A 14,525-nucleotide genomic window follows, 5' to 3' on the forward strand; every position below is an offset into this window, starting at 1 on the left:
CTGACTGCACTTGCACTCGCCCCCGCGATTGATGGTAGGGGCGAATCGGGCCCAACTATTCTCTAGTGTGTTGCATTATCGTAAGCTAGCTTGTCACTTAGGCAGCAGAAGCAACAGAACATTAATTCTTCCTCATAGTTTAGCATTACTTTGTGGTTTGAGTTGAAATGAATTTAAGGTAATATAAAGCTACGCTGTTTAAAAAACATTTTTATACATGGTCCCTGGTGCTGGGGCCTAGTATCATTTCCACATCATGTATCACCTCCTGTTCATGTTCAGGAACCTCTCCGCCTCTGGATCTTTCCAGCTGGAAACTGGACAGCTGCTCTGACAGACCTTGACCTATACAGATTCTCCTCTTCCCAAATCCAGATGTTTCCACGGGGGTCACCAGAGGTCACGCTCAGCTTGACACACATAGGAACAAGTTACAGTACGACACAGCAAAAAAGCAATGTAATACACCAAGCACACACACACACACTCTGTCACAAGTCAGGAGGGACTCAGTCACTCAGGCACGTGTAAGGACAGCTAAATGTTAGTCCTGTCCAGTAATCCAGTCTGTTGAAACTCTGGACCATTTAGATTGAGGCTGCACATTAGGCCACCTCCACACAGCCAGTGAGTGGGTGACGAGCATTTCATAACCCATGTGATCATCGACAGTTGCATCTGATGACTCACCTTTTCAGGACAATCAGTGTCTGTGTAGTAACTCTGCTAACCTGCTGAAAGCTGAAAGTCTGTCTGAAAGACTCAGTGTTCAGCTGTTGCTCAATAGTGGAAACTGCTCTGAATCTTTACTGCTAAAAAAGAATGACCCCTGGATCTTTAGAATAACAATTTTAGTTACTCACGAGTTATGTTTACCTATCAACTCTTCAGAGAGTCGATTTAGGATCCAGTTATTCCTTATTTAATACTTTCCCGTCAGTTTTTCAAAGTGAGCAACCCTGCTTCTCTCTTCTAATCTGTTAAGTAAATTGCTTAAATTACACCACAGTTTTCACTAGAAGTTAGATAATGCCCTGGATTTCAACTTCCTTTAATGTCCATGAAGTGGAGTCTTTCTTGCAGGTCTCAGCTGGGGCTGTTAAAATCCAGCTAACGGCCTGAGTTTACTACGCTGTTATTCTCTGACTGACCTAAAAGCAAGACTGGCTATTTATTTATAAGCTTTTTCCAAGGGAATTCAACAAATTATTCTTGGTTTTCCAGGCAGAGAGCCAGTGTCACTGAAATAGAGAGACTGTGAGGTATTTAGTTTTCCATAATAAGAGATGCTGCCTGTGTTTGGGGTGTGTGGGACATGTCTCTAATCTGAGAAAGAAAATGCTGGGATCTGTTTATAATACCAGGAAGACCAATGAAGTATATGGTTTCTTCTTTTTAGCATCAAAAACAATTTGATATGTTACAGTTCCTCTTCAGCTACAAAACTGTGAAGCTGAGTTATCTTGGACCAAATATCCTAAAGAATTTGCCAATGTAAGGACTTCACAGTTAAGTAACTGGAATCACGATTTCACCGAATTTATCAAGCTTTGCATTTGAACCATATTAACTCACATTTAAACCCTGTTTATTATTATTTTGTTTTATTAAGCAAATTAGAAGAATATCTTAGAATACATTTGTTGGTTTATTTTAAAGTTCTATCCAACAAGCTGTAAACCCAACATTGGCATATTATCACCTAAACTAAGGTAACAAACTAACACACTAAACTTTGTTAGCAAACAGTTGCATATTTACACATGTAGCAGCAGAGTAGATGTGGAGAATTCTTTTCATTCATTTGGAGTCGTGTTTCAGGCCATCTATTTGCTCTCTAGCTCTGTTTTGGTCTTTTGCTAAATCAGCTTCACTACGTAGCTAGTTGATATCTTTATCTGTCTGCTGTTTGAGGGTGTGAGGGTAGTGTACAGTGTGGTTTGTTTGGTGCTTGTTCACTGAAAATAGTTGACTGAGAGCAGTGAGACTAAAATGGTATATTTCCAGGTTCAAAATCCAAACAAGTGCCTAAAGAACATAATTCTCTGTGGGTTTGTCCCCTTTCGCATTACACTTAATCTGTTGATCCATTTGTAATACAAGTGCATTGCCTGTTCGGGGTGTGTCCGTTTGGAGCGTGGCCGTTTGGAGTGCATTGCATTGAACTTGTAGAATTCCCAAATGAATGTAGAGTGATTTGCATCCATAAATCTGCCTCAGCACCTCTAATTTCCAACTCCTATGTCATCACTAAGCCATTTTCAATGGAAATATATTTGTGGATAGCCACCTATTCTTGTGGATTAGACTCTTCTGCCGTGCTGTTTCACACAAAATCCACAAATGTGTGACTCGTGTCTGTAAAACACATTTCCCAAATAAATGCAGAGTGATTTGATCTGTAAATCTTTTGCAATTCCAATCATAGATGTTTTTTTCTTTACAAAAATAGTTTTAGAGCGGCATGTTGTTGAACGTTAGTGTGTCTGTAAGATGCATACGCTACAACTGCAACATCCAAAGTTGGATTCAACTTGGAGACTTTTGTTGCATGTCACTCCTCTTTCTATTGCCACATTTCTTGTCTGCTGCTTTAATATCCACTCTCTAATGAAGGTGAAAAGGCCAAAAGAAAATTATTTTGGGAAATGTAGGAAGTCATTAACTGAAGCAGATGAGACTGGACATCGTTAAAGAACAAACGTCTCCCACATATTGATCATATTTAGTGGCAGATGGTGACATTTTAGTGAAAGCACATTTCACCAGCTCACAATCTGCTGGTAATAATAATAATTGCTCCTATGCTCTGTTATTTTACCTTCATGATTCTCAGATGCCTGCTGTGAGGACTAGAACATGTTCAATGAAGTTCATCTTTCAAACTGCAGCGTGATGAGAGCGACTGCAGAGCTCACAGACAGCAGCAGTGATCGTTGTGGTTGCAACTCATTCATCGCAGCCTGGGATGAGTCCTTGTGTTCTCCGCCAGAGGCTTTTCTGGCATGCTGTGAATATGGAGCCAAAGGCAGTCGGGGGTTTCGAAGGTTAACCATCTGGAATGGTGCATTATTTAATGTTGCATATGCTGAGACAAGCTGGCTCTGAGATTCGTCATACTTCCCACCACCAAGGTGCTCCCATTATCTCAGTCATGTCTGGGTGTTTTTTTATGTGTATGACAGGACAGGTCAGATCTGTCACAAACTTCTGTCAGGGAGGAGCATTTTAACTCTGGCTTTTAAAGCTCAGAACGCTCTTCACACACACTGCTTTGAGACTCCGTTTGAAGCAGGTATGTGGATGTTTCGAGGGACAGAAACTTAGATTCAGAAGCACTTTGTGATGTTGTTTAATCAGAGCACTGGAACTGAACCACATCAACAATCTAAAATGTCTTCATGTCCAAGATTTTTTACATATTATCCGTGTACCTCTGACTACAAGCTGCCCACTCCCATCTGTCTTTGCCTGATTCTGAGAGCCGTTTCTGCTTAGCTCAGAGAAAAACAACTGGGGTATCATTTCACTGATAATAAACATGTGACCAAACAGCGTCGTGTCTGAAGGAAGCCAACAGGAAAGCAACCAGAAAATGTAGAACCCCCCCCCCGAAAGTCTTTTGTTACTCCATTACATGGTAGCACAGATCCTGAATCTGAATCTGATGGAACCCAGACATTTCAGTCACTCAGTTGTGACAGGAGAATGTTGATATAACAAACTCTTCTTCCTGTTATGAACTCTGTAACCCGCTGGGCGTCCAGTACCGTGACACACAGAATAACGGTCCCAGTCCTGGAGCAAAATTTGACGAAACAGGCACTTTTACCATCTGTGCCCCCAGACCTGAAGGCCCCTGGTTCACTATGTAGCAACTACTTGTGGTAATTTCATGAATTGCACATAATCACAATTACATTTAAGACTAAATACTAAATCTGGTATTAATACCTAGTTCACCAGATTGGGACGTAAATGCAACTTGGTATACAACACATTAGAGTGGGAGGGATCCAGGACCTGGTCTAGTCAATCCGCTCCTGCTTTTACTCATTGCCTGCTCTGCGCTGTTCTCACCCAGTCTTACACTACAACAGTGAAAACAAATGTATAATAACCCATGATGTTTGACTTAGGAGCTACATGTGAGGAACAAGTGAAGGGCACCTTGCCTCTCCACACATTCAGCACTGAACTCCACCGTAACTGTATATGTGGTTTGGTTTCAGCTTTTTTTCTCCTTCCAATTCTTTTTCAGTACATAAACATTGTGTGTCACCGACATGATTGGAAATGTCTCATAGTTTCTTTAATGGCGTTTTGGTGTTAGTCCATTGTTACATCCATGACTACTTTTCACTGCTGTCGCAAATTACTGGACTATTTAAGAAAACCTGTTTCTCAAAGGCACACGAAGGACAAATATAACAGTGACCACGGAGACCATCAAGGGGAAAACATCACTGCAGTGTTGTCAGAGAGTGTGTAATTACATGCAGTCATAAGTCACCCGGGTTGACATGGATTCATGCTGGAGAGCTCTGGGTTTCTTCCTTCCTCTTCTTCCACCGAGGGCAGAGAATTAACTTTATTCTCCAGGGACAGTTTATGCTTAAATCAATACTCACTACTGCTTGATTATCCCTAAGACATAGGTGATGAGATAGTAAATATCTATGAAGTAATGTTTGCTTTGAGCTGATATTCTCTGGCCTGACCCTGGTATGTGGCAGTGTCTGATGATAACGAATAGCATTCCCATTTCCTATCACCCACTCTGATCCGAACACGTCTCCACAGTGGCCTCCCAATACTTGTCAGAGGCAGAGAAGAGAATTCAGGCCTGTCAGTTTCACAGATTACAAGTTTCATATAGCTTGCTCTGGGTTGTACCATTTAAATGCTTTGCCTCTCATGCTTTCTGTTCTCGCAGGGCATTTATGAAGTTTACAATAATTACAGGGGAAGATTTACCATAGAATTTGTTTTGTAATTTTTTAAACAATAGGTCCTTTATTTTTAACAGATGTAGGCAAAATTATATTGTTAGCAAGCTAATTAAGCTACATTTACTGTAGCTCCATGAGCTGACTTGCCAAACAGATTGCAGGTTTATTGTTGATTATGTAACGTTACAGTTTTACTCAGTTAACATTACACTGCTCAGAGACTTGAGACTTGGACTCTAGCTCAGAGACTTGAGACTTGACTTGGACTCTAGCTCAGAGACTTGAGACTTGAGACTTGGACTCTAGCTCAGAGACTTGAGACTTGACTTGGACTCTAGCTCAGAGACTTGAGATTTGACTTGGACTCTAGCTCAGAGACTTGAGACTTGACTTGGACTCTAGCTCAGAGACTTGAGACTTGACTTGGACTCTAGCTCAGAGACTTGAGACTTGGACTCTAGCTCAGAGACTTGAGACTTGACTTGGACTCTAGCTCAGAGACTTGAGACTTGACTTGGACTCTTGCTCAGAGACTTGAGATTTGACTTGGACTCTTGCTCAGAGACTTCAGACTTGACTTGGACTCTAGCTCAGAGACTTGAGACTTGACTTGGACTCTTGCTCAGAGACTTGAGACTTGACTTGGACTCTAGCTCAGAGACTTGAGACTTGACTTGGACTCTTGCTCAGAGACTTGAGACTTGACTTGGACTCTAGCTCAAAGACTTTTGAGCATCTCTGGTGTATAGAGACTGTAATGCTAAAACACAAGCCTGGCTGGGGTTGCTGGAGTGTAAACTTCCCCACATCTAATAAAGAGAAGGACACAGCGGCTAACGTTAACCTACACTCTAATAGCATCCAAGACAAGCTTCTCACAGTGACTTAAACTGTGCTTCACACTACATACACATTATATACTTACACACTTCATACTTCACACAGTGAATGTTGCTGGGGGAGAACAAGGCTTTTATAATGTATTTCTAAACCCCCAAAATACTGTAGCATGAAACGCTCTCATTCCTTGGATGTAATCTTAGTAAACCAATTAGCCGGACATGCTAACATTGACACAGGGCCACAATGCACCCCCTAAAACCAGGCATTATAAAAAAAAAAATAAAAAAAATCAGTTGATAAAAAAGTGTGATGCAGACTTGCAGCTGAGAGAGAGAGAGCTGTGGACGAGTGTGAACGAGGGAGCGTGCAAATATGTGTTGACGTGATATAAAAGCAAACTAACTCTACAGTTTTGTGGTTTATGTGTGAAGAGTATGAACTACACTGCAGGCTGGGTTCTTTATTAACAGTGACAGACAGACGGGTAGAGCCGCGTTATATACCCTCGTCGCCTCTATGAAACGTATCCTCACCGCTGCATTATTGCATTGCATTGCATTTATTGCACTGCATTATTATAAACTATGATGAATGGTCGTGGGTCACATCTGTCCCCCTGCATCCAGGCCAACTCTTTAAATCCAGAGTACGTCTCTTACCAGCCCCATGCACACCACTTAAGCATTGCAGGGCTTTCGTGCTAAGTTATGGTTGTGAAGCTACGATTGGACAATTGCTGTTCAGAGATGGAGCTTAGCGAGCGGTCATCTATGTCTGCGATTGCAGAGAAGTCTCCTCCTTCTCCTACTGTATTCTATTGAATTCATATCCAGCCTGCAGAGATTGGATCGAGTTCCTCCTCTTCTAGATGCGTGAGTGACTTGGCGTGGACCCCAGTAACAAAACTGTAGCTCTCCCAAGTCTCCAAACAGCATCTGAATGTGTTACAATGGCCTCAGCCTGTTGTTTTCCTGCTAATCAGCAGCAGATGTGCACAGTTTGCATACATGTTCTCTCGTGTTCTTCGGCTGTGTTTTGTGTGCACATACGCTGTCTTAGTCCAGAGCAGTGCAGAGCAGAGACAGTTTGTTGTTCTTTGTGTGGCAGCAGCAGAAGCAGCAGCTCAGCCTGCTCCGCTATGATGTCATTGGTTGCTGGTTGTGAAATGCTTGAGGAAATGAGAACCTTATTGAACCCGAGCTGAGTGCTGCTTATTTCTTCTCCATCTCTTGTGTAGCCTTATCTTCAGTGGTGTAGTTTGATCTTGTTATCTCTTTATCTCCAGCAGTTATTTCAATTCAGACATACCCCTGAGAAATACATCTTAGACTTGGCTCTAACATTGTGTTTAAATGCACCTCCATTGTTCTGATGAGCCTTTTAATGGTTATTGACACGAACCGATGTTGTTGTTGCTTTTTCTGTTTTGACAGAGCACCGCATCTCTGAGTCATCTCTCTGTTGAGGACCTCAGAGAACCCCTGCCACCTCTCTGGAAATGCTACATGTCTCCACAAGGGCGGCGATACTACGTCAACACCACAAGCAATGGTAAGAGTCAGTAAATTTAGGTGGGGTTACAGGTTGGAACTATTTTTGATAGATAACAGTTTATACATCCGCCCAGTACATATGTGCAGCACCTCTGGCTGTAGTCCTGGTTGCCGGATCAATGAGCACAGGTTTGTTTTGGTTTCAGCACAGGCACGGCATGGTATCAAACCGGGCAGCCTCACTGTGGTGACAACACTACAGGAAGCTACTCGGCGCCATTTTCAGTTGCTACTCACTAAGAAGTAGTTTGACAACATAACTAAACTCTCCCTAAAACCATAATCAGTCGTTTTTACATTTCTGTACCAGTTATGTAAAAAGTATACGTGTTAATTAGTGGCTAACTGTTTCCCCTGCTTCCAGCCTGTATGCTAAGCTAGGCAAATTGTTTCCGGACTTCACTTCCATACTTAACTCAGACATGAGACTGATATCCTTCGTGTCATCTTGCTCTCACAAAGAAAGCGAATAAGCGAATTTCCCATAATGCTGAACAGTGTATGTCATACAAGTGGCAGCATACTTCCACACTTGCATCGTTTTCAGCTTTTGCCCACATTCAGAAGGAAGGTTCTGTAGTAGGGCAGATTGATTTTGAAAAAATATCAAATTACAATTATTTTGACAGATTTTGAAATTGAGATATGATTTGCGATACTAGGGGGACTGATGATTTTTACATCATTATTCTCATTTTCATTGACAAACATATTAAAATGACGTGACACGACAATGTTTAATTTAAAATGGTATTTTGAAAATTGCAGTAGGAAAAATTGTGATTTTCATAAAATTTCAGTTGCTCAGCTCTGTTCTGTGTTGTTCTGATATAAGGAGCGTCTTTTTTTCTATGATTTCTGTGTGGATTAATGGACATTTATTTGCTCCTTTTGTGGAGGTGCGTCTCATAGTTTGAAAATCTCTGATCTACCACAATGTCGGAGGGAATAAAAGGATTTGTTTATGTGGCTGTAAAATATTTAGGAACAGGCGATGTCATCAACATGGCTTAAATGATCATTTCAGTTTATTACAATGTGGGTCCTATTTGTGTGACTTTAGCCAGCACTCCCATCTGTAATAATAGCACTGTACTCACGTTAGTCATCCAGTTAATGGCTAAGATATGGCATTTTTGGCGTCATCACTAAAAATAAGTCTTGACTGTGCAAGAAACAAGAGAAGTCAGATGATCAGACAAACAAAGCCAAACACATTTATTAAAGTAAGACTAATTTAGAAGATGAGACAAATGTGAGTGGTAGAAATTATCACCCTTTGTCTGTCAACTCTTTGTTGTTAACATCCTTCACTGTTTTGACATGCTTACCTACCATATTTACTGTAGTCGTGTGCACACAGGTTTCCTGTGCAGTGACGATTACCACAGAAATGTTCTGTGTGCTCGCTTTTATAAAGTGATAGAACTAATGAGAAAACTGATAAAGACTAATAGATGATTGCCCAAACTACAGAAATAGGAAAAGTTGTAATAAATGTGAATTATGCTTATATATGTTTTCTAAACCCAGCTCCTCTAAAGATGTTTCGTAGCATCAGTGCTGCTTTAAATCCTGTGCAGCTCCTGTGTGGCTCTTTTGCTCCTACATTTTGTAAATGTTGCTGTCAAGTTTGGATTTTTTTACCTTCTGTGAGCGCAGCCTGGCAGTGGAATTAAATTATATAGCATGATGAATCCATATTGTCTACATCATGTAGATCAGCACATTCTTTAATGCAGGTCCACATACTGTTGAACCGGTCATGTCTTTGCATACAGTGCAGTTTGTAGTGCTCATTGGGCATTTTTTACTTGCCAGTTACAAATGACAGTACTGTGATTTGCTGGGGCTGCTCTGTGATTCCTTTTTATCAGAGTGACCGAAATCTTTTCAACAAAAAGTTCAAACTTGTTTCTGGAGGATGACTCCTCCTCAGAGGTGACACCATACTGTTGATTTGTACTTGGTCTTATATTTGTCTTCTCTTTAAAAGATGTGCTTAAAAACATTCATTTACCAGGTTTAATCTGTCTCTTTGCAGAAAAAGATTACCTGCCTTGCTCCCAACTACACTTTAGGCTGAAAATAAAGCAGTGTTTTTCATTAAAATGTTCCATCAAGGAGCTTGTATTCATCTTAAAAATGACACCTGAGCGATTTCATCTGTCAGTTATCGGGTTAAACGTACAGCCTCTGTCTCTACTGCAGTGATGGTACCAGTGAGAGACAGAGGGCGTAGAAGAACTGATACTGCTGATAGCGCCTTGTTTCTGTCAACACAAACACCACTCAGTGTCTCCCTGAACACACACATCCACACAGACACACACTGGTGTGGAGACAGCTTAATACCCTCCTCTGTACCGCAGACATAGCAACATGGCCTCTTTTACTATCCCTGGGTGACCTGACCGTAAAACCTGACTGATGATACTAATATCTGGTCTCGGGAACTCTCATGTGCCTTTGACCTCAGGATGTAATAAAGGTTAGAAAGTCCAGGTTTGTCCAGACGCTGTGCCTACTAGTCACACAGACAGAGTAACTATGGGTCTCATGTAAGAACATTTTTGTATTCTTAAGACCTTGTCACACCAGAACGTCAATTCATCCGTGTCTTTGCAAAATATTTGGTTCTAAATACTTGGTGAAGTTGCGACTACTTGAAGGGCTAGATGGTGTGCGAAGGGCCAACACACTAACCCAGCCGGGACATACTGGTGCCAGTCAGCTTCTTTCTACTTGTGTTGTGCTGTTTATTTGCTCCTGGCATTTTGTTCTCAGGTTTATTTAATAAGAGTTTTATTGAAGAAGGGGGAAAAAAGCTGCCTGAGCTAACGAGCGTGGGCGGTTAGCAAACATGTTAGCTCAGGCCGCTCACAAAGTTTATTAAAAAAATGTATTGTATCATCAACTCTTATAACTGTCTGCAAACCATGCCCCTTCTGTGGAGCACCACTGTTGAAGAAAACTGGATGGGGCCACAACTAATAAGCTTCCTCCATTGTGGACTCTCCAGCTCTCCGTTCCCTCATTCCCTACCCCCAGTCTAACGCAGACTGAGTAGTTCACTCTGTAGTAAGTGGTAATTAGAGATTTCAGACATTATCATCAATTTGCGTCATCACTGACAGCTGTGGAGTCGCACAGTTGTCAATTTTGCATCTATAAAACAAGACACATTGTGGGTTTGTTAGCTGAAAGTAGAGCTAGCTACTTTCTGCCATGCTGTTAACAGAAAATTCCATGAACTCTATTAAAGTCCATGGCAAGCGGCCTATTAAACTGGCGCGCACTTAACAACGGGACTGAGGGACAAGAGGGATTGAGTTTGCTTCCTGTTGGAAGTGTGGTGCAGCTCATTTGTGGTGTCAAGACCAATCACAAGATTTTGTGATAGTAGATGTGTTATCTTAGCGTGAAGTCAAAAGATAAACGCATCCATCTGCTGATCATGACTTCTTCAGAAAGTGATCTCTGTAAAGATGTATTACCTATATTTATGCAAAAATAATTTAGTAACCATGGTAACGTACATACGTGTCAGCACTCGAGAGCGGGGATTTTCCCTCACATTAGAAAGTGAGTGAAACGTAGCAACCTTGCAGTTTCTATCCTTCCACAGTATTACAGTACAAAATGCCTCTCTATATCTGTTTGTTACTATTTATATACAGTATGAGGTCTAGTTACAGTCTCGGCTAATGATTCGATTCTTTGAGCTCTTCGTGACAACATGCCCGAATTTTCTTTCCCGACTTGAGTCCATATAGAGCTGATGATGCCATCATCCCCAAATCTGTCTAATGACTGAATCGGTTACCTTTCAGTCAATATGACTTCAGCCATACAGCTCTTGGTTTGTTTGTAATAAGTCAGTATGAACGCGAACCGGATTAGACCAAAAGAAGCTGCACTACAGCTTGGAAAGCACCTAGATTACCTACACTCTGTTAACGAAACCCATCAGTTGGAACGAGTGGTTCTCGCATGAGGCCCAATCACAGTTCACAGTTCGAGTTGTGGCTTAGCAGCCACTTAAAGAGTGTAACCAGCTTTGCATCAGGGCTGTTCACATCATGTACATCTCTGCTCATGGTTGCAGTGGTCAAATTGTGGCCGTGAGAGGGGATCTAGAATTAGCCGAGGGCTCCACCCAGCCACGAGACCAGGGGAGTCGCTCCTCCTTTTCCTCTTCTCCTTTTCTCTTTAAATAAAATTAAGTGGTAAATGTGCTAATGTCAAAACGTTGGAAACAAACAAGACTCTTCGGGCCTTATTAGATGCTTTAACCATTAAGATAACCTCAAAACGTTTGACTCTTCCCCCTCGGTCTTCATGTTATTCCTGTGGGAATTCGACAGATCTGTTTTGTCTTCATGTGACAGGGTTTGGAGACTTATCTTTAGTTGTAACACACATCATATTCCAGGGGGACAGAGTCAGAAATGACAAGAGTGGCGTGCTGGAACAAAAGAGTTCCACAATATTTCCTAAGAGAGAAATTAATTTTTCATAACTTTTTGCGTGGAAAAAACCCACACCAGCAGCGTCTGTACCCTGGCTCATAAAGAAAGCAATATTGTTGCTGTGGTTGTGAGAAACCGGTCTCTGAGGGCACAGAAAACCTCCAGGACTTATTTTCTGTGTCTTTGCTGCACAATGACTAAATGAAGCTCAGTCCTAACACATATTCAATGTACTACGGGCCTGCAGTTCTTTCAAATTCACCACCGCAGGAACTGTTTCCAAACAAACACATCTGATAACATTTTTCCTGAAACAATCAGTATTTATAGCAGCTCAGCTATTTTTGCTGGACCTCCCCTTTGTTACATTAAAGTTCAGCTAGATTAGATACTGTCCTGCACACGTGTGTGTGTGTGTGTGTGTGTTTATATGTATGTTTGTTTCAGCATCGCCATGGTAACATTGCAGTGTGCGTGGGTGGGGGCAGCATGTCCTTGTGTCAGAGCTTGGTTTTTTTTTCTAGGTTTTCCTTCCTGTGTTGCTGGGTGCAGCGGTGCAGGGTGCTGCGGTCTGTACCAGCCGTCTCCTAAGACTCTCCACTCATCCCGGCCTAGCCAGTGTGCTGCTTTAAAAACACACCAACCCAAAAACTTAACAGTCCCAACACACATACTCTTAGGATTTACAGCAGACAGACAGTCCCCTCAGTTTTCAGTTATTTTGCAATGAAGTCTGATTTACACTAAACTAAAAACCTCTCAATTGGCTTCAAGAAATCCATCTGAAATGAAATTGCATTATTTGTACCTGCTGAGATAGATCTGCCCTGTAAATTACATATCCTGTGCTCTTCTTTGAGGAAAAAAAACAACCCAAAATATTCGAAAGAGAGAGACATTTCTATTTAAAATCTTCAGGTTTAATGAGTTATTTAAATTCTGTACAGCGACTTGATTAATTTAATTTTAACCTAGATTTGCATATAGCATTTACGTGTCCTTCCTACCAGAGCCAAAGAGCAGCCTGCCCCACTAATCACAAAGAGCCACAGACTTTGAACCAAAACCACATTAGCTTTCTAGCTAATTGAGTGCTAGTTTAGAAAGCTACTGGAGATGTGGTTCATGTCTACGGCTCTTTTTGGCCACGTGGCCATTTAAAGTGAATCAAAGATAAACTAATGTATTCTTCTTATCCACAGTATAAGCATAAACACATGTCCCAATCTTTCACTAGGGGAAAAGTACAGGACTAACGTTTGTTTACAGGCTAAATACATTAGCTAGTGAGCTGGAGAACATAGAGAGTCCCGACGCCACTTTCAGGCTAGCCGTTCTTCCACTAGCTTCTGTTTCTGTAAATCGGTTTATAAAAAAGTGTAAAATGTTGCAGGGGTTCACTTTCCATATTTGATTTTAACAAAATTACACAACCAGTCATTTGTTTGCATCCCAAAAAACAGCTTCCTGTTTACAGTGGGGCAATGTGCATACTTAACATCATTGCATCAGTTTCTTTTTTCAAGATATTGACCCACACTTTCTTCTAATGTCATATTTTAAAGGTTTTAGTATCTGCTGTTTAAATAAAAATGCCTAATTTGTCCTGGCACTTTCCTCTGGAACAGAACCCAGACGTTCTGGTTTCATTGTAGGTCTCTTTCCTGTAAATGTCATTGTTCAGTTTGTGAAAATAGTGGTTCTTATTCTTAAATACCACTGTCTTTGGCTTGTAAGGTAGTGTCCAGTAGAGGTTTGCTTACATTGCATCTCTATGCCACTGTCAAACTCATACTAGTATGCCCACTCAGAGACTTATGCAATGCTAGCTTTTTTCCCACAATAGCTACATCTTCTGCTTTTTCTGTTTGTTTTATTGCTGAGGAGATCCCTTAAGCACTGTCTGTCACGGGTGTTTCCTCTTTGGTATAATACAGGGTGTGAATGGGCTGTGATTGATAAAAACCAGAGACAGGAGGTAGCTAATGCATCAAGGACCAGTGTCATGTGGTTATGAATAAAATATAGCAGTGTCATAGCTAACTAGGCCATTTCTCCTTCTCCCCGTTTAGAATCAGGGATGTCTCGCATCTCATGTAGTTTGGTTGGCTGAAGCCGGGGTGTTTTTGCTTTTTGAACTGCTGTTGACAATTTTTCATTCATACATTCACTTATACACATCCGCTACACTGCAAGTTCTGTCTTCCGCTGCCAGCCGCTGAGTTGCTGCTACACTCTGAACCAGTGATGTATGTGAAATGAATATGTGGTTGTGATTGACTTGGTGAATCAGAAAAGCATAAATTGATATTTTTATGTTTCATAGAAGACCCTATGCTCATGCAGCTTGAGTCATTACACTCTACATGTAATATCATTGATATCATGAATTCACATCACTGAGATCCATGACAGGCATGAAAAGGGCGGATGAACTATTCCTCAAATGGGAAAGTGGGTAAACGGAGCTGCCTCGGGTTTGTATTCCACAATCAAGGCAATTTAGAATGATTGACAACTTTTTTAGACTTCAGCTTGTCTATGACAAGGCAGCTGATGAGAATTACTTCTGCTGTATAATGTATCTTGGGGTATGAATCTGGCAGGTGCCAAGTCTGATATCTCACCTGTTTGATAGAAATTATAAGCAATCTGCATCTGCCAGTTGCCTAGAAACTCAACTTGTTCCACTCCGGTGTCATCAC

The 14,525-nt window shown here is 41.3% G+C and overlaps 1 protein-coding gene across 1 annotated transcript in view; it reads left to right on the forward strand.

Annotated features, from left to right (window-relative positions):
* Window positions 1–14,525, forward strand: part of gas7b (growth arrest-specific 7b) — a 55,307-nt gene that overhangs the window by 11,599 nt on the left and 29,183 nt on the right. The window contains exon 2 of the mRNA XM_038734991.1: window positions 7,229–7,346. Within this exon, the coding sequence (XP_038590919.1) occupies window positions 7,229–7,346 (118 nt within the window). The remainder of the gene's footprint in view (window positions 1–7,228; window positions 7,347–14,525) is intronic.

The sequence above is a fragment of the Micropterus salmoides genome, unplaced genomic scaffold, assembly GCF_014851395.1.
Source record: "Micropterus salmoides isolate LMB-PRFRI ecotype aquatic unplaced genomic scaffold, ASM1485139v1 Ms_hic_scaffold_21, whole genome shotgun sequence".
In the NCBI taxonomy this organism is placed as follows: Eukaryota; Metazoa; Chordata; class Actinopteri; order Centrarchiformes; family Centrarchidae; genus Micropterus; species Micropterus salmoides.